At 52.0% G+C, this 21,088-nt stretch overlaps 1 protein-coding gene across 10 annotated transcripts in view; it reads right to left on the reverse strand.

Annotated features, from left to right (window-relative positions):
- The window catches only part of DIP2C (disco interacting protein 2 homolog C), a 408,190-nt gene that overhangs the window by 303,939 nt on the left and 83,163 nt on the right, over window positions 1–21,088 (reverse strand). For 5 of the 10 annotated variants that reach the window (XM_053225169.1, XM_053225164.1, XM_053225165.1 and 2 more), the window contains exon 1: window positions 12,634–19,187. The exons of the other annotated variants lie outside the window; for them this stretch is intronic. In XM_053225169.1, the coding sequence (XP_053081144.1) occupies window positions 12,634–12,769 (136 nt within the window). In that variant the 5' untranslated portion in view covers window positions 12,770–19,187. Of the gene's footprint in view, window positions 1–12,633; window positions 19,188–21,088 lie in introns of those variants that run through there. 10 annotated transcript variants of the gene reach the window in all.

Consider the following 21,088-nt stretch of genomic DNA (forward strand, 5'->3'; position numbering starts at 1 on the left):
ACCTGTTTGCTGAGGACTTCCTGTTTATCTGGTCTCCTTAGCACCTAAACTGTGCTTGACACACTAATTATTCACCGCAGTTTGTGGCCGATTTAAACAAACGAAGCACATGGTGTCTCTGAATTAAAGGATAAAGGCCTGCTTACTTAAGACACATCCTGTTACCAGACAAAGAGGATTTTTTTTAGTATGCATAGCACCAACTGGGTGGTTTACGCGACAGGAATCGATGCTTCGGAAGCTCTGACCCGTCACCCGCGGTTCCCAAAGCGCCTCCATCGTGCCCTGGGCTCTGCTTCCCACGCTCACCGCAGCCGCCTGCAATCGGACCGACCACAGGGCTGTAAAGCTGACACACAGACACACAGATTCTTGAACGCTCCGCTCTTCTGAACTGCAACGTCAGCAGAGCCCAACCCAAGAAGCAGGAATGGAAACGCCAGGCTCCAGACACTTCAGTGTTCTACATCCCAGAGAATTTTCAAAAAGCTGAAAACAATCCCCACACAGGAAAAAAAAAAAAACACTGGGATGAACACCTTCAAAAGCGTATTCGATCATTAATGGGCAGCCGCCAGGTGGTAAAGCTGATTCAAAGAACATTTGGGGAATTATTTACAGGCACTTGGGACAATGATGGCAGCCTCAGAGGGCCGGCTAGAGGGGGCAGAGGCTCGGGTCAGGACACAAACCAGATGTGTCGCTACCGGAAAAAAACGCGCAAGTGACGGAAACGTCACTCCTGGCCTTTCGTCGGCAGTGACTAACACTGGGCCAAACCAAGCTTGGATTATCAAGCCACGAGTGGGCCCGTCACATGTGTCCCGCCCCACCCGACAGGCACGCTGCTCCCCTCTGCCACGTTCTCAAGCTCTGGCCGACTTTTCTCGGCGTCCGGCAGGAAGAACTGTGCTCCACTCAATACGTAAACCAGCCGAGCTGGGCTGGGGCTCCTATTTGATTCTGAAAGGAGAAAATACACGTTATTAAAAACTAAAAAACAGAAGGGGCCTAGCAGGATCGCTTTCACCCAGGGTCACAGATTCCCTGACGGTGCATTTGCCGCCTCGTGATCCACGTTGGGCTTGGGGATGGGACCTGACGCACCCCCCAGGGCTAGACCGCGTGGCTTCCACTTTGGCCAGGACACCGGCCCAGGGAGCCATGTGATGGCACGCGGGGAGGGCCACAGCCACCAAGCCGCCGCACAAGGGACTCTCAGCCACAGGCGGGGAGGGAAGCGGCCTCCAGGTGGCTCTGGGCCCCAGGTCTGCCCACGCCCAGCTGTGGCCCCAGACGTCCCGAGCAGTGACACATCAGTAACCACCGGCGGGTGGGGAGCTCCCACGGGGAGCAGCGGCCGTCACCTCCCGCGTTGTAGGGCAGGCCTGCGAGTCCCCACTGAAGGGTCTGCGGTCTGCACCCCCAAGGCTCCAGAGCTGGAGCTCCCACTCTCTCCAGGGCAAAGCTCACCCAAAACCTGGCTCCGCTGAGCAGCGTCTACACACGTGTGCAATTACAGTAGGTGAAAATGGGAACGGCCAGGGTGGGTCGGGGTTGTGATCCCGGCAGCTTCGAGGTCTCTTTGGATGGCCCTTGGGGTTACAGGGTCCAGTCTACAGGCTCCGGGGGCTCCGAAGCTGGGACAAGAACCACTCCCTGGTTTAGTTTTACTGGAATCAGCTCACGACTGACTCCTGTTCGGAAGGCTGTGCGTGACACTTTGCACCCCACACCCTGGAGCCGGAGTCACACACGAGGTCAGTGAGGACAACCCCGGCCACCTCAGGGACGACAGACAGACATGCACACCGAGCGCTAACAGCGGGGCGATAGGCAGGTGGGGGCCGGCCAGCTTCTCTCTGGAGAAGGATCCAGAACAGCGCTAAGCGGCTGCTTTCCCCACAGGGCCCGGTTCTGCTGAGCTGACAGGCCCAACTGGAATCGAGGCTCTGGATCAGCTCACTACCTGGATGAAGAGCTTTCAGAATTCACTTCGACCCTCAGAATGGGGGCCACATGCAGCTTTCTCCTGCACACACCTCCTCTCTTACAGGGAAAAGAAAAATCAATCGGGAGAGAACGCAAAGGCCATAAAATACAGCCACCAATTTAAACATTAAAATTTAATAACACTCCGAATCGAAGACGAGTTAAATTACATCTCCAAACCTCTAAAAGCAGCTCAGGCTGTGCAGGGAGGGAGGCCATGTCTGCGATTGCGGGGCTCAGGGACGCACTCACATGCCCCTGGGACGGGACGGAGGCGGCCCACACGGAGCCCTCCCTCCCTCCCAGCCGTCCGAAGGGTCTGTCGGGAAGAGGCGCGTGTGTGGGCCACGAGCACGGGGGAGGAGCCCCCCGCCCACCCACACCCACCCGAGCACGACAGCCACACGGAGGAAACGAGCCACTGGCTCTCAGCTCGCAGGCGAGCTCGCCAGGAGCACCACTGGGAGCACGACCCGCCATGGCACAGAAAGAGAAACCAGCAAACGCCACTCACTCTCCCCAAGGGATCATCCAGCCACGCATTCCAGCCTCCACCTAGGTGAAGCCGGTTCCTTCCCAGCACCAAAGGCATGGGCGGGAACCCGAATGTGGCCCACCTCCCCTGCAGAAGCGTCTGCTTGGAGAGGACACTCGGTTCCAGGCTGACACCCAGTCGTGCACTCCTGCTCCCCAGCGAGAAGAGCAGGACACGGGGCGCCAGGGAGGAGCCTGAGGGAGGACGTGGCCTTGCCACAGCTCCCACCAAGCAGCCACCAGGACGACTTAGCCGTCCGAGGCCACAGCCACTTGCCAACAAGGGCCCGATGACTCCAGCGGCCGACGGGCCACCCTCACGAGGCCGAGGAGGCGGTTGATGGTCCAGCACCAAGAGAACCAGACTCTGACGACACCCAAACCCACCCTGAGGAAGGCTGGAGAGGACAGAGGATCACACCTCCGCAGGAACTGGGGTTCTCAACTCTCATCTTGAAGTAAGGCTCAGGCCTCAGCCTGTTTTAACCGCCAGAAAAGTCAGACAGTTAGCCATGGATCACTCACGGTGTTTGTTAGGGACCTACTTTCTCCCAGAGCATTGTGCTGCAAAACACTGGTGACACAACCCCTACCCAGAGCACCCAGCAGATGCCCAGGTAAATCCAGATAACGTGACAAGTGAGGCATGGGAGGTTCTAATAGGAAATCCCACAGACATTTGGGCCTATCATGTCCACAAGACAAGGGAAGTCCTTAAAGTAGAGATGTTAGAGGGGAACCTAGGGGGCTTAGTCAGTTAAACATCCGACTCGATTTTGGCTCAGGTCATGATCTCACAGCTGATGGGATCAAGCCCAAGTCAGGTTCTGTGCTGACAGTGCGAAGCCTGCTTGGGATTCTCTCTCTGCCCTGCCCCTGCTTGCTTGTGCTCTCTCTCGAAAATTTTTTTAAATTTTTAAAAAACCATAGATGTTATAGAGTCTTTGTGTTCCCCCTAAACTCATATGTTGAAACTTAACCCCCAGGTGATGATGTTAGGAGATGGGGTCTTTGGGAGGGGAGAGGGTTTGAAGGTGGAACCTCCATGATGGGATCAGTGTCCTTGTAAAAGAGGCCCCAGGACACTCCCTCGCCTCTTTGCCATGTGAGGACCCAGGAGAAGACGCTGTGAACCGGGAAGGGTCCCCACTGGACACGGAATCTGAGGGCGCCTGGACCTTGAAGCCTCCAGAGCTGTGAGGAACCAGTTGGTTTCTGAGCCCATCTGTGGTGTTGGGTCCCAGCAGCCTAAGCTGAGACAAGAGGGAACCTGAGAAGACACAGGATAAAACAGCATCCTCTTAGGGATTCGGACGATAACAGAATTTAGGAGAACACCAGAAAATCCTCGCTTAAAGAAACATCCAGCCTAACGTAAAGGGAGCTGCCCAGCATGTGTGTGAGTACAGGGGAGCATCCGTCACCCGAGTCAGAATGTTCCTGAAAAACTGGACCTGAATTACATCGAGCAAATAGCATCCAAATCTCTCTCAGCGCGACTGCTTTTAATTACCCTAGAGTGCATAATTCCATAAAACCAACAACCACAGCCTTATTAGCTCCACAGGCCATGGGTCTGGCTTCAATGGCATACGTCCTAAAGCCCTGTTTGCTGCGGTGGGGCCAGTGAACTGAGCCGGGTCAGCGCCCAGGGAGGCAAGAAGCCGGCCCGAAGCCTGTGCTTCTCACATGGCAACACCCTCACGTCCCTGGGCTTGCCAATGCCGTCCCAGGCAGGTCTGAGAAGACAGTCATCCACACGTGAGGAGTGTGGCAAAGCGCATTCGTCAAGGGTAGCACCAACGGCAAGACCCAAGGATGAAAAAACCCTGACCCTTGAAGAATGACCTTGACCCACACCTCAATACACGTAAACACACCTAAACCACCACATTAAAACATCGGGGGAGAGAGGACGTTGACTGTTCATTTTGCATCAAACATTTCTAACTGCCATATGAGAGGGGAAAGCAATTTGCCCAGCCAGAAAACAGGGTCTTTTAGAGACCCAACAGGCCCCTGAGAGACTATGGCCTCAAAACCAAGAGGGCAGAGCGATCACAGCATGGATGGGACAGAAATGGCCCTGCCACCCTGGTGAGGGCTCAGCAAAGCGGCACCACACTCCATCCTTACTAGGGTCTGTCTGCCATCGCTTCTTCAGTTCTTTCTAGGTTTCCACCTAATTAGCTCTGAACCATCTCCAGGAGGGAATGAGAATTCAATCACCTGAGCCTCTCTCAACAGGTAAACAAAAGGAAAGCCCCGAACTTAAGCTTCTGCAAAGGCTGAGAACAGGGTTCCAGTACTGTATTGTCTTGTTAAAACCCCAAATTTCTTTCCAAACTGGTAGAGACTGGCGTAAGATTAGAGCACAAGCGTGTGTGAGGCCCAGAAAGCCCAGACTGTAAAGGGGGAGTCAGGTCCATGGTGGTGAACTCGTTAGGGAACCTGAGGGTCCCACGTTCCTGCTGGGAGTTCTTGCTGCAGACTGGACCAGAGACCCCGCCCTCAGCCCTTGGCTCTGGAGGAACGAGACCACGCTGGACAAGGCTGCAAACGGGCCACCCCTGCAGTGAATCATGCCCTGGGGGGGAGTGTGTCCAAGCTGATGAAGTCACCTGTGAGCAGAACCCGCTTGGCTATATCATGCATAGCCCATTCACCCACGTCGCTCCAAAAACTTTTCAAACTAGAACCCACAAAAACCTGTTCCTGTACGGAATATTTAGTAAACAGAACTTTACAAGTAAAATTCCTACTGTGGAAAACAGATTTTTCAGGAGCTCTGATGAAATACAAAACACACACATATCCAGCACATTTCCATCGCCTCTGTTCCCCATCCCAGACATGCCTGTTTCAGGGAATGCAGGAGTCTCAAAATGCTAACATCTCATCCATTAAAAGAAGTCCCGGTCCTGTCCCACAAACCCACAAATGCTACCTGGAAGCTGGGGAAACCCAGGGGCTTGGGGATGGTCAAGGGCATGAATTCCAAAGCCCGACTGCCCGAGTCCCTGTGAAGTTTACACAAATTATCTGAATCTCCTAAGCTTTAATTTCCTTTTCAGTAAAATGTGGATGACAGTAGCTTCCTCCTGAGTCACAGGGTTAACACACAGCATCAGCTGTCAACACGCAACTCACTGGGGCTGCGCTAACAGAGCGGGCCATCAGCATTATGTACGAAAAATCAACATCGAGGATGTAGCGAAAACCAAAAAGTCTTACACGTCTATAAAAATCATCAATCTTACCTTTGAGCTGTTAAGCAGCAAATACAGAGTCGTCCTGTGCACAGGCTCTAGTCTGACCACCCCCCAACCAAGCAAGAAAGCCCCCGCCCATCAAGCCTTCTCCGTGTGACATCCCACAAACCACCCCCAGTGATGCAGAAGGACAGACTAAGGGCCAGGACTGCAGCTTCAGGATTTAAGCTAAAGGGGTTGAGTCTGAAGTCAGTGCTGTGCACTCAATGCACGTACGTGTCCCCAACAACCGGGTGAAGATGCTGTCTGCAGGGCTTAAGGTGCTGCATGCTGCCAGGGCCAAGGGCTGTGCGCCCACCCTCTCCCCAAGGAAACCTATGCCAAGACCCCTCTCAGCCAAGGCTCTGCATGTCCAGAGTGGAAAGGACCCTCCTGGAGGCAGGTGCAAGCACCCAGGCTTGCGGACCACTGCCAGGGACGACACCAAGGTGCTGGGGGTACCAAGACCTACACAGCCTCCTCGTGAAGGGACCAAAGCCACAGGGTCACCCCTTAGGCCAGTGCCCCCTCACATGCACTGACTCACATGCACTGACCACAGCCCCTCCAACAGCACAGTCTGGTTTACCGAGTACTCCAGACCACTGGGCAGCCTGCGTCCCCTTCAACAGCCCCCATCGACAGCCCTCCCCCAGTATTTGTGACTTTTCTTTCAATTCACCACGTCGAAACATAAAAATAAAACTCCATACACAGTTACATTAAGGAAACAAGTTTTTTTCAAAAGTAATTTAGGGTAACTTTCACCAGAACTATTGCCATTGCTGTTTAAAGTGACTTTAAATTTGTTTCAGGGCACCTGGGTGGCTCAGTCAGTTTAGAGTCGTGACTCAGCTCAGGTCATGGTCCCAGGGTCCTGGGATCAAGCACCACTTGGGAGACTTAAGATTCTCTCTCTGGCCCTCTCCCCCACTTGCACTCACTCACTCTCTCTCTCTAAAAATAAATAGAGGGGCGCCTGGGTGGCGCAGTCAGTTAAGCGTCCGACTTCAGCCAGGTCACGATCTCGCGGTCCGGGAGTTCGAGCCCCGCGTCAGGCTCTGGGCTGACGGCTCAGATCCTGGAGCCTGTTTCCGATTCTGTGTCTCCCTCTCTCTCTGCCCCTCCCCCGTTCATGCTCTGTCTCTCTCTGTCCCAAAAATAAATAAAAACGTTGAAAAAAAAATTTAAAAAAATAAAAATAAATAGAAAGATGAAGATTTTAAAATTAAAAAAATAAACCTATGTTTTTTTTATGCCATCTTCCCTTATCAACTAAGACTCCAGCAAAAAGAAAAAAATAGAATCATCATGGATTCAATTCCATTTTGTCATATTGGAAATACACATATTTCCTAAATATTACAAAGCAGTGATGAGCGAAACGAGAAAAATAAACAAGATACCTTGCATTCACAGATAAGAATGTTGCAAAAATGTTCACGCTACACAAAAGCATCTATACTTTCAGTGTGATTATCAGAATCCCAATGCATTTTCCACAGATATAGAAAAAACAATCCCCAAATTTGTATGGAACCACAAAAGAGCCAGGATAGCCAAAGCAACACTGAGAAAGAAGATCAAAGCTGGATGCGTCCCACTTCCTGATTGGAAGCTATGTTACAAAGCTGTAGCAATCTAAACAGTATGGCATCATCACAAAAACAGACACGGAAGATCAAGAAAACGGAATCAAGAGCCCGAAATAAACCCATGCACATACACCCAACTGTTCAACCAGGCACCAAGAACACACAATTGGGGGATGTATCGTCTCCTCAACAAATGGCGCTGGGAAAACTGGACGTCCACATGAAGAAAAATGAAGTTCGATCCCTATCTTACACTACGCACAGCAGTTAACTCAAAAATGGATCAAAGACCTAAAATGTAAAACCTGAAACTACAGTACTCCTAGAAGAAAACACAGGGAAAAGGTCCTCAACATTCATCTTGGCAACAGGTTTTTTGTTTGTTTTTTTTTTAACCTGACACCAAAAGCAAAACCAAACAAGAGGACCACAAACTAAAAGCATCTGTGCAATGAAAGAAACAAGCAGCAAAATGAAGACAGCCCACGGAATGGGAGAAGATACTGGTGAGTCACCCATCCGATAAGGGGCTGATATCCAAAATACAGAAGGGACTCCTACCAGTCAACCACAAAAAAACAGTTAAGAATTGGGCAAAAGGCTTCAACAGACATTTCTTTTTCCAAAGAAGACATCCAGATGCCAGCAGACACATAGATGCTTGACATCACTCTTCATCAAGGAAATACAAATCAAACCCACGATGAGGTACCACCTCATACCTGTCAAAATGGCTAAGCTGAACAACACAAGAAACAAGTGTTGGTGAGGATGCAGAGAAAGGGGAGCCGTCTCGCACTGCTGGTGGGAATGCAAACTGGTGCAGCTGCTCTGGAGAACAGTGTGCAGGTTCCCCAAAAACTTAAAAACAGAACTACCCTGTGACCCCGCAATCCCACATCTGAGTGTTCCTCTGAAGGAGGTAAAAACACTGGGTCTAAGACATCTGTGCCCCGACACTCCCTGCAGTATTATTCACAGAAGCCAAGAGTCCATGAAGGGGTGACTGGGCACATACACGGTGGAATATTATTCAGCCATAAAAAGGAGATTCTGTCCTTTGCAATAACATATATAAACCTGGAAAATGTCGTGCTAACCAAAACAAGCCAGACGGAGGAAGGCAACCCCTGGATCATCTCACCCCCTATGTGGACTCTAAAAAAGCAAAACTCAAATAGAGATGCGTCCTCTCTTTCTATGGTTTTGTCTTTTCCAGAATGCCACATAAATGGGATTTTATAGAATGTAACGTGTGAGACCGTATTCTTTCATTCAACACCAAGCCTTTGCGAATCATCCAAGCTGCTGTGTCAATAACTTGTTTCATTTGACAGCGGGGTAGTTAGTCTTCCACGGTCTAGATGGCCGTACCACAGTTGGCCTGTTCATCTCTTTTAGGCAACTACGAACGGAGCTTCTGTAAGGGCTCCGGTACAGGTTTTTGTTGGGGAGACATCCAGGCGCAGACCGCCGGGTCACAGGTGAAGCACATGTTCACTTTTGTAAGAAAGTGCCATTTCTGGAGCGGCCGTGCCAGCCTGAGTTCCCACCAGCAGCAACCACACACACCAGTAGCCCCATCCTCGCCAGCACTCGGTACTGGCCGTGCCTCCGTCCCAGCCACGCTTCGGCACATAAAAGCGTCACCCCCTGGCTGTCATGGGCCTCTCTGTGGGACTGGTCATGGCCAACAGTTCCTGCACTTATGTCCCTGTGTCCTTGTCGATAAAGCATCCGTTCGAATCTCCTGTGCAAATGATCTCATTTGTGTTCTTTGTATGGAACTGTGGGGTCCTTTACATATTCCGGGTGCAAGCCCTTCGTAGGGTGTGTGGTTTGTGGATACTTTCTCCCAGCGTGTAGGTGGCTTCTGCTTTTTTCCTTAACAATGTCTCTACAGAGCAGAAGTTTTTCGTTTTGGTGAACTACACTTAGGTTCTTCTTTTGTGAGCCGCCGTATTATGTCCAGAATGCTACCTTCAGGGTAAAAAGAGTTCCTCTGATGTTGTGTTCTGGAAGCTTTAGAGTTTTACATTGGAGCTATGACCCCATTATAGTTGACTCGTGGATATGGCACTTTTCACTTTGTTGCACGTGGACGCCCGATGCTTCCTGCACCATTTGTGGAGGAGATACTCCGCTGTCCGCTGAACTGCTTTTGCACCTTGTCAGAAATCAATGGCCACATTTATGTGGGTCTATTTATAAACTCTATGTTCTATTGATCCATGTTCCTTCCTGAGTATATTATAATTCGCTACTTACTTTAGCAAGTGTCTCTTTGTGGAAAAAAAAATAACATTATTGTCTGGAAGCAAAAACAAAGTAATAACGCTCTACATGACATTACTCTTCTTGTAAGGAAGGTGCAAAGCCCTGAACACTTAGATGCCTTCATGGCTCTCAGGCACATACACATGTAAAACCTGAAAACATTTAGGGTGAAAGCAATTCATTTCAAAATAGCTTCCAAAGGCTATCAGCGTGGAGCCAGTTTCTCCGTGCAAACACCAGCCATTCAGCAACAGCCTGAAAGTCATAAGGAACTACTCAAAATCTGTTAATTAAAATGATAATACGAACATATTCGCAGATGAAGACTGGGGGATCTATGCAGACTAGATCATAAACGCCTACAAGGACAGTACAGACAGGTCAGAAGCTGGGAGTGGCTTCCAGAGGAACGAACCTGACAGAGCAGGAGCACAGACACAGTCTCTAAACCGATCCTGAGAGTAACTTTATAAACCAAACTGGGGACCAGAGTGGTGGCCGAGGGCCTGCCCCCTGAAGGCCTCAGACCTGATGGCCTGTCCGGTCCCCTGAAGAGAGGGCTCGACTGCTGGGACAAGAGCAACAACAAGTAATTATTGGGGGAAAGCATACAACTAGCGCGTGGTGCTGTAAGGGCCTAGGACAGGACGCTGCCTTGGGGGATACACGGCCTCAAGACACAACATGCATACGGACACACAGCTGCTACCCGGCCCCAGAAAGGTGGGGATTACTGACACCCACACAGTGCCAGCCTTCCCTTCCCTGGATGACGGCTCTGGATGGCAAGGCCCTCGCTTCCTTCTAACCCAGAAGTCCAACGAGATCTCGGACACCGACCCTTCTTCCCAGAATGCTCTCCTTTAAAACCTAGCATGCCGTGAGCTATGCACACGCCAGCCTGGAGGCCTCCCCATCTATGACCAGCACCTCAGGCCCTGACCGGCTGAGAGAGGGCTCATTAGTCCTTAAAGACACGCACCGAGAGCAGCTCCTCACTCTTTGTCCATGGTGTCCTGTCCCTGAGAGTCAGACGGGATGCTCCCTACACCTTTGCCTTCACAGCGCCAGAAATTCAGTTAGAAATAGGAGAAGGAAGCTGGAAACTACTAGGACCCGAGAATGAAGTCTCGAGCAGTACGCGTCATTGTGAGGAAGCGCTTGGAAGGGGACCATTCCCGCCTCAAGAGAGTAGCATACACATCAGTCCGCACCAACTACTATCAAGATGCTGGTCTGGGAAACCCTCTACTCTGTCGTCACCAACGCTGCACAGCAATGCCCCCCGCCCACTGCACAGAGCCCACGGGGTGGCCACGTTTCCGTAGCAAACATAACAAAGGGCACGCATCCCACGTGTTGTCTCTTTGGAAAGAGCCACCAGGGAACATTACACCATCTTCCAAGGAGTGAACAGCATGGCCCCAAACGTCTCTGGAACTGTTCTTTTTTTTTTTTTTTTAAATGTTTATTTATTTTTAAGAAAGAGACAGAGCATGAATGGGGGAGGGGCAGAGAGAGAGGGAGACACAGAAATTGAAACAGGCTCCAGGCTCCGAGCTATCAGCACAGAGCCTGACGTGGGGCTCGAACTCACGGACCGCGAGAGCATGACCTGAGCCGAAGTTGGACACTCAACCGACTGAGCCACCCAGGCGCCCCTCTGGAACTGTTCTTGACGCAACCTTTCCCTTCCAGCCCAAACGGCCCGAAACAAAATTCATAAAAATCTCTGCACTAAGAAAAACGTCAGGCATCTCCTTCTTTAACCATAAATCTTCACTGTTAGGGTAGGACGTAAAATAACAGGGTCCCCAAACCAGTGGCCCTTTGGCATGTTGTGTCTTGTGTCCGACAATGACACACCTTTGTTCTAAGAACTGGATTTTTATACAGAATCGAGAGTGAGACAAACTATCTCTGGTGACTTAAACTAGTGTCCCTGGCTTGTAACGCATGGTGAATAAGCTGGACAAAGGGAACGACTGAAGGGAAGAAAGTAACTCGAAGTCTGACCCCTGAGGAAACCAGACTTAAAGACGGAGCAAGCGGCCAGTGTCGTGGAAACGACGGGAGCCCTGCGCCTCCTCCTTGGGGCTGGTGACCGAGAGACAGCCTCTGAGCTGGCCTCTTGGAGTTCCCTCCACCTCCCTGGACCCAGGGGGAGGACGGAAGTGGAGCCCCAAAGCCATTCTTCATCTCATCCTGCCCAACCGCCTCTGGATGGGACCATCTTCCAGGAACTCCCCCCGGAAACAATGGCTCTCTGCCCTTGGCACCCCAGCCCTGCCCGTCCTATTCTGGGGGCTCCGTGACCACAATCCGTGACCAGGCCCCCTCCACTCCTACAGTCACCTGCAGGCACCTCTGGAGGCTCCGGTCACACAGTCACAACGCACACGCTGAGCCCAAGGGGCCAGAAGGAATTTGCCTCTGGCCCCGCTGGATCCGCCCAGACCTGGAGATGGTCATCCCCCTCCCGTGTGCCTGCTCTTTGCTCCTTAGTCCCAGATCCCCGAGCTGAGCTCCAGGGACCCAGGAAGTCGTCTAGGAATGTCCAGGCTCAAGCTCTTACCTTTCCCTGGTCAAGATCAGCACTACAACATGGATTCCACACGTTTTGTCATAAAAACAAAACAACGATCTCCATTTATCAGAGACAGTGCAGGTGCTTTGCATTATTAGTGTAACTGGTAAGTCAAGCACACACCCACACTTGTATCTTTTAAAACTAGTCTCGGGCACCTGGGCGACTCAGTCGGTTGAGTATCTGACTTCGGCCCAGGTCATGATCTCACAGTTCGTGAGTTCAAGCCCCGCATCGGGCTCGCTGCTGCCACCCTGGAGCCCACGTCAGATTCTCTGTCCCCTTCTCCCCACCCCTCCCCCACTTGCCCTCTCAATAAATACATACATACATACATACACACACACATAAAACTAGTCTCGTGGCTACATTTTTCTTGATAGAACCAGATAGTTACCTATTTGGAGGACAAATAACCACACTTTTAAATTATTCTTAAAAACAAAAAATGCCATCGATGTGCACAGAAACTTCCAAATACCCAGCTGATCTGAGCCCTGCACATAACAGAGGCTGGTGATGGAAGAGAACATCCCTTTTCATTTATTTACGTTCCAGGTTGGAAAAAGCACAAAGTCCACAGGACAGAAAGGCAAATAAGACTCGTCAGGCAAATAAAACTTGGGTTCAGCGGAGAAGCAGCATACTCCCCGCCCCCACATCTAGGGACTGCGGGCAGTGAGACTCAGAGGGTCATCAGAAACTTTCTCTGTGCTCAACAGTCCCTACAAGTTCAAGGCCACCTGAGGGGCAAACCACCAGGTCACGCAATGCAGAGGGACCATGTGGAGACATACAACACGCTGCTTACTGGGAAATTCTGGGCCACAAATGGTGAAGGTTCTGTGCAACTGATTTTTACATTTCATTCAAGAATTATGTGCCAGTCTTGGAGAAGAGCTAGAACACTATATTCAAATATAATTTTACATTTCTAGCAAAAAACACAGTGGTCACATAGGAAGAAGAAAAAACTAACAGGTCATATATTTGGGATATGAATTAAAATGCAGTTTCTTTCTGTTCTTAACATGTAATTTCCAGGGGCACCTGGGGGGCTCAAGTTGGTTAAGTGTCCGACTTCAGCTCAGGTCATGATCTCGTGGTCCCATGATTACCGAGTCTCTGCAGAGAGCTAAGGGTCTTCAGGAGAGTCACAAGAAGGTCCCCTAAGGACAGCAAGTGCTGCAGAAATCAAGCCCATGCCGATCCCCTAGAAGGACAGCCCGACTGTGGTGCATCTGGGGGTCGACCTCGGTTTCCCCACTGGAGGTCCACTCCATGGGAGAAGGTTCTGTCGTTCACCTGTGAACTTCCAAGGTCGAACGAGGGCCTGCAGGGGTGACGGGCTGGGGGACAGTGTGCAGCAGGCCCTTCCTGCAGCAATCAAAACACCCCATTCATTACTGACAACAGTCATAGCTGAGTCACCGGTGCAGGAATGCGCCCAGCTCGGCTCATCACAGCTCGCTGTAACCAAGCAGCAGTGCGCGAATCCTATACAGAATCTAGTAACGGTAACTGAAAAAGCTCACTGTATATAGTAAGATAACTTAAAAACTCCTGTCGCATTTTGCAAGCACTAGCCAGGAATGGACGTGGTGAAGGTCATGGGCCACCTCAACTGTTTATAAGCAACACCCTTCCTTACAAAAGCCCTTTTTTAACTGCACAAATTCCCAAATCTTCCTGCATCCACGTTTACATGAGGAAAAAAATTTAACAGGTATCGTACAACCCAAGGAGAAACTTCCCATTTTAGACCCCACCCCGATCTGCACGGGCTCTTTGAGCAATTATTTCACACACAAGGGCATGGGGACGCAAGAGGGGCCATTCCTGAGTATTCAGCGCTTCCTGACACGACGTCCTCAGCACTGGGAAAGGCCCCATCACGGAGTTAAGAAAACAAGTACAAAAATTAGGTATTTTCTCAAGATCACACAAGCGCTGAACCACGAAGCAGGGCCTTGACGCCCAGCTTTCTGGGGTCGAGCTGCATTTACGCTATTCGGTGCCACTGACGCCATGAGAGATGGCCATCCTGGATCCTCTGGGCTTCAACACCCGGTGACCCAAAAGATGCTGGGGTATCTGCCCTGTAAACAGCCCTAAATCTGACACCGTACTTCCTGAGTATTGGCCACTTTGGGGCTGCCATGGAGAGGTGTTTGGGACCCGGTGGAGGGAGACTTCTCCACGCGTGGGATTGGGGGCGGCCAGGACGCAGGCTCTAGAATGCCGGGAAAGGAGTCCCACGGGATCCCCTCCAGGCTCCAGGCGGGGCGGCCCCAGCTCTCTGGACAGGCTTCTGAGGGAGCAGGCATGTGTCCTCTACTGGAGTCACATCCGGAGCCAGGTACACGACTGCGGGGAAGACAGAGGCCAGCTGAAGACAGACCTTCTCACCCCTGCAGACACACAGCCATCGGTGAGTTCACAGCAAGCGTCTGGGACCCTCGTGGGATGTTCATCCAGAAGACGCATGTGAACGGGGACGATTCAGAGCCTGCTCCTACAGCGGAAGGCGAGACCGTGAGCTCACCTCCTTCCAGAGGGTCCCTCGGACCATCAGAGGGAACGGGATGATGACACTGCAAGTGCTCAGTCCCCTGGCCTCTATGCGGAGGGACAAGACCTGTGTGCACACAGCGTGAGGAACACCACTGGGTAGAAACAGCCACAGAGCCTCATCCTGCCAGTGCTGTGTGTGGGCCCCTGGACACGCGGCCCAGGACCAGTGGGGATGCTGCAGTGTGCCCCACCTGCTCACAGATCAGCAGGGGCCACCCCGCTCCAAGCACCGCAAGCCTGTCCCCACACAACCCAAGTGGTGCTTCGAGGCTGGCTCACAGCTGGCCAGACCCCAGGATCCTGCAGATGCCCCTCTGTTTCACAGGCAGGGAAACACCCACGGCATCACGCGGAGAAGCGGCCAAGGCTGTGACACAGCGGCCTGACGCAGCCCCGGCCCAGGGAGAGGGAGGGCCTGGCCTCAGCCTGGCTCTGTGCAGGCACGACGTCGGAGGGCAGCCGGGGGAGACACCGCCGTGCAGGGACAGAGGGCTGGCTGTTCCCAGGACACAGCCACACCTGCAAGAGTCAGCAAGTGGGCACTGGGTCATTTGTCCCCACGGACACTTAACCCTAAGCTGGAGGGTCAGGATGACGAGTCTGGCATTGCAGCATGCACACAATACAAGTTAGATTTTGCTGCAAAGATGCATCTTCATTAAGACTGCTTTCACTCAAAACTGCTTGAGCTCACACAGTAAATTTTTAAGGCACCTTCCCAAAAGAAAATAATGTTAAAGAAATGACCGTCTTAGAAGGTGGACTTTTTAAAGTTCAAACAGAGTTAACATACAGCGTTCCATTAGTTTCGGGTGCACAAAACAATGATTTGACAATTCTACATATTTCCCTGTGCTACAAGTTATATGAATATTTTCACATATGGACATTGAGGAAACTAGCTTTAGTCTCCAGAACTGACATCACAAAGACCCCAGACTGTGCCCTGTGTGACAGAACTGGACTCCATCACACCCACACCCAGCGGCACTCCCCCCAGGACCTCACTGGGCTTCCCCCCAAACCAGAGGCGTCTGTCCACTGTCCTGCCCACCCCAGACAGCAGCCCACGTGCTCCAGCAGGCACGATGTCGGGCGGCTCTTCTGTCCAACAGGGCGGATGTGGGGTGAGGGCCTGTGGCCCCAGGTCTGACCCGGAGGCCGTGAGTGGGGCAACAGAATCGTGTCCAGGCTGCTGCGTTTCAGGAGGCTGCCTGACCCCAGCCTTTCTCGTCTGCTGGAGCAACCAGCACGATGTAGGAAACGTCCCGGGGTTGCTGAGCTCCCTCGGGACAGCACCGGACCCACCCCACGCCGTGCAATGCTCATTTCTATCCCCAGGACACTAGAAACATCGCTATCCCCCTGAAAGAGTCCAGCTTCCCCTGTGAGGGTAAAAAACTAGGTCCATCCTGAATACAGGGAAGCAACCGGAAACGGTCAGTCAGCCACAACGGTCTTCAAAGCATCAAACACAAAAATGACTGGAACGACTTTGGAACTTACGCCCGTCAAGTTTCAGCACAGCAGAGACTCAACGCACCGGCAACGGGGCAACAGTGTCAGCAAGCCGAGCGCCCCAGAGGCACTACCGACCCTCAGACGGGAGCTGGACGCCAGCTTGTGGGGTGTGAGCACACAGCCCCCTCCCCAGCATGGGGTGGGGGCATCGCTGGAGGCGGGAGGGCACGCAGGCTCCTGTTAGAGCTTCCCGCGTCGGACCATCGCTCCGTGTGGCACGATGTCTGAAGCCTCTCGGCCACCGGCACCTGTGCTGGCCACAGAGAGAACACCTTATGGGCGAGCCGGCCAGGGCGGGCTGTGCCGGGTGACCCCGCCTCGAGGCCCCACGACTGCCAGAGCGCAGGGGGCTGGCCCTCTGGGTCCGAGGATTCTGCCCCAAGGAGCTATCTTGCAGCTCCCAGAACTGCAGGGGCCCCAAGCAGTGCACGTGGATCCTGCCACAGACACGCGAACACGTCATCCTCCTCCCACAGCACAAGCCCGCCCTTCATGTCCCCCGTCCTTTACTCCACACACAGGTGCTTCCGCAACGTCCCCTCCGCACTGCTCGTAAATCTTACGGGTTTCATAACCAAGACTTCACCGTCAAACATCCTATCTGTAGGAGTCACGCTTTCACTTTTTGAAACATTCCTCTAACCGCTGTACCAGGCCCAATCCGGTGAGCGCCCTCCTCCGTCTGACTTAACACACGTGTGGGGGCTCCCCCTACAGACTATCCACAGCGAATCTGCAGCCGAGTGCTCCCCAACCGCAGCAGCCTGCAGCATGTGCCTCCGGGACGTGCCCGCACACCTTTCAGAGGACCGTACGGAGCTTCGAGGCAGAGGGAAAGGTGAGGGGGCGGGCCCCTAACAGATAAACTGGCATATCCACAGCGCTTACGCGGGAGAAGCTTACCATCAGGCTGACAATGAAATAAAAGATCACAAACATGAACTCGCAGAGCCCAGGGTCCCAGGCCCCAACCTGGTCACTGACCAGCTTCAAGTGCCTGGGTCACTAAGGTGGGTCCTCAGTTTCCTCTTCTGTGACGGGACGGGAACACCTTCCCACACTACCAAAGAGCACGGAGACATGAGTGAAAGGTGTTGCAGAAAAGATCCCATAAAAAAAAAAAAAAATCCCTGCTTTTTAATGGAATTCACTGTACCAATACAAATACTGACTAAGTCATGTAATACTTGGTACTAAACTTTCATCTTCATGAGACGTAGCATTTATTTACCTGTTTATTCCACAGGTATTTACTCAACTCTTGAGAAAATTATACATTAGGAGACACGACAAGACAGTTTCCCTGAAGGAAGACCAAACCCCAAATGGAAAGCCCACGCTCACTGAGCCACGTGAGGCAGCCCGTCAGAGGGTGAGTGGCGTCCAGAGAACCCGCCTGCGTCCTCGCCCACTGCCTCCTGCTCCACCTGTGCTGCCCAGAACCGGCTTCCCGAGCGTTTCGGCCAGCACGTGAGACACGGCAGGACCTCCCTGGACGAGCTCCCAAAGCCAGTGCAGGGGAGGAAGGCGGAGACAGACAAGCAAACCGCACTTACATCCACCCCAGGACCTGGCCCAGATTATCCCCCTGAAGGGAAGACCACCCGTGGCCTGGCCTTGCCCCGAGACCCAGTGCCCCCACCCCTCCCGGGCCACTCAGAGTCAGGAGCCCCCATGCAGACAGGGCGCACAACGGCTTTAGTGACAAAGGTGATAAACATTTTTACTGAGTATCAATCAATAATCAATGCTTGCCACCACAGATGCAAATAGTAAAGATATTTTTTAACTATTTAAATTAATTTGGGGGCCCCTGGGTGGCTTGGTCGGTTAAGCGTCCGACTTCGGCTCAGGTCATGATCTCACGGTCCGTGAGTTCGAGCCCCGTGTCGGGCTCTGGGCTGACGGCTCAGAGCCTGGAGCCTGTTTCAGATTCTGTGTCTCCCTCTCTCTGACCCTCCCCCGTTCATGCTCTGTCTCTGTCTCAAAAATAAAATAAAAACGTTAAAAAAATAATAAAATAAAATTAAAAATTAAATTAATTTGTCTCAGGGCACCTGGGTGCCTTAGTCAGTTAAGTGCCCCACTTCAGCTCAGATCATGATCTCACAGTTTATGGGTTCGAGCCCTGTGTCGGGCTCTGTGCTGACAGCTTGGAGCCTGGGGCCTGCTTTGGATTCTGTCTCCCTCGCTCTCTGCTCCTCCCCTGCTTACACTTTTTCTCTCTCTCCTTCAAAAATAAGTAAATGTTAAAAAAAATTTGTTTTAATGGATTTGTCTCATGATTTGCTCCTAATGCGACATGATAAAACTAGGCTTCTATTATGTAAGTCTTCAAATACCCTTGAACTGTTTCTGTCCCTTCTTATTCTTGTATACAATAAGCCTAAGGTTAGAGGAGCACAAAAAATACCATTGATAGCAGCTGAGATGACGAGGGCAGGACTTGCCCCCACAAGGGACTGACCCCAATTCCTCTCCTTCCCTCACACGCAAACACCAAGAATCCAGGAGTTAGGAAGGAGTGTGGATCAGCCCCTGACTGCCAGCATCTCGGGGGTCACCACTACCCGGCAAACAGACCCACAGCCAGGATGCTCACCCCCAGCCCCACCTCCCGGCTCCAGAGACCTCAAGCCTCTGCACACGTCACCGCTCAGGACCACAGCAGGTGCCAGAGAACACTGTCAGCCTGCAGGCAGGTCAAGGGTAGAAGAAGCTGATCGGATAATCACTCCTCCGTGGGGAAGACCCACACGTCCTTCCAGACAAGGAGCCACGGGTGCCCAGAGAATCAACTTAAGGGTAAAGCATTTAGCTCACACATAAAAAAAGGAACAGGTGAGAGCTGCCATTGGGCCAATGTGGCAGGCAGGCGGGCATGCGCGCGCGCGCGCGCGCGCACACACACACACACACACACACACACACACACACACACACAAGCTCCAGCCTCCACTGCAGGGGCGTCTTCCCTGCCCTTGCCGTCCAGCGCCACTACAAGGGAGCACTTTGCTGCCTTTCCCAGAGATCCCCAAATTGTGCCCAAACCCTCTGGTTCAAGCCTTGAAATCAATAAAGAATCTCAACATGGACTTTCTCTCCCGAAATCTAAATCCACCCCTCCCCCCCAAAAAAAACATACAAAACATACAACTATGATACACATTTCCTGGAGGAAACCATTGAGATCCCATCCAGACACCACAAGGAAGGACACCTTGTCCCCTCCCACCGCCATCAGCTGTGCCCCAGAGACCCCTCCCATCCTGCACCCCCGGGGGCCACTGGGGCCGCACAGCTCAATGAAGCCACTCAGTCCCCAAATCCAAAGCAAAGCAGGGTACGGGGGCGTAAAAGGAAACCCACCCCATGCCTCGCTTATGTGCTGACGTTCTTAAGAGTGAGAACAAAGAATCCTCATTTGATGGGAACGTGACAGCAGTCAAACAGAGCAAAATCTCTGCGGCCAGGGAGAGGTGGTTACCGGGATCTCTGCGGCCAGGGAGAGGTGGTTACCGGGATCTCTGACACCAGTGGTAAATCTGCAGCTTATCTTAAGCCACTCCTGGCAAAACAGAAGCTTGTGGACGTTAGCTTTTCTGTTTATAGAGCATAAATCTCTACAGCCACACCCAGGGACATCTTCCCACGCCTAGAAATGTCTGCATCAGGCACGCGCGTGGGGCCTCATCCCTGCTTCATACACGGAGGTGACACAGGCCACGTGAAACCAGGACCCCAGAAATAAGAAGGAACAAGTCAGCCCGCAAACCACACCTTTCCTGGCTGTGAACGAAGTCCAGAGCCAGAGTCCCTGACTTCTCATCACTGAACAGAATAAATGCCATTGCCCCCTGGTTTTGGCGGTGATGGGGCAGGGGGGTGGGCGGGGAACAGCAGCCTCTCGTTTGCTCAATGCCAAGAGAAGTGAGGCTTCAGTGAAATGATGAGAATGAGTCCACCGTGTGCACGGAGTGTTCCCACTGGAACACAACACCCACAAAAACAGACGTTTTTAAGGGGTCACGGAGACATCAACTCCCTCGCGTGCCCTTCTCCTGCTGCCAGCAAGGTATTTACTTAGCCACAAGTGTAGCGGTCTGGAGCGAGCCTGCCAGTCAGTGGGTCAGGGATGACACCCCAACAGGGGCCGACACACGCCCTCAGGCCACCAAACCCAGCCACCACACGTGGAGCCCTAAGTCCCTCACTGCACGTTCAGCAGAAACGAAGGGCAAACCAGGCGCCCGATTCCCCGCCAGCCACCTCCACCTGTCTTCCCAGCTCGTGGCATTTATGAGTACTAAAGAAATATAAAAATCATAGGTTCAAAATAACACGTTTAGATTGAGAGCATAAGACGGAAGCTAAAAAAGCAAGGATGAATGGCCAAGAAGCTTTGCAAATTCTCCCAAATATGGTTTACTGAATCCCCAAACTCACACACCAACCCTCCCAAAGGAGAGGCGATGAATTCAGCCTCAACCATTTCTTAAAGTTTCACTTGGGTTTACAGACTGATCTGCTTCCCTTTTCCCTCTTAATAGATGAACAATCCAGTAAGTAGTTAGTTATTTCGTTTCAGGGAAAAGACTGAAACCATTTTTAAAGTCCATACAACAAAACACCACATTCTCGTTCATCTCTGTGCCTTATAATAAAAGGCCTATTCAGCTTCAAGCATCTACAGTACAGCTTCTGTTCAACAGCATTTATGTGAACAGACATGGGAAAGTCAGAAAACACTCAGTCTG

The sequence above is a fragment of the Acinonyx jubatus genome, chromosome B4, assembly GCF_027475565.1.
Source record: "Acinonyx jubatus isolate Ajub_Pintada_27869175 chromosome B4, VMU_Ajub_asm_v1.0, whole genome shotgun sequence".
In the NCBI taxonomy this organism is placed as follows: Eukaryota; Metazoa; Chordata; class Mammalia; order Carnivora; family Felidae; genus Acinonyx; species Acinonyx jubatus.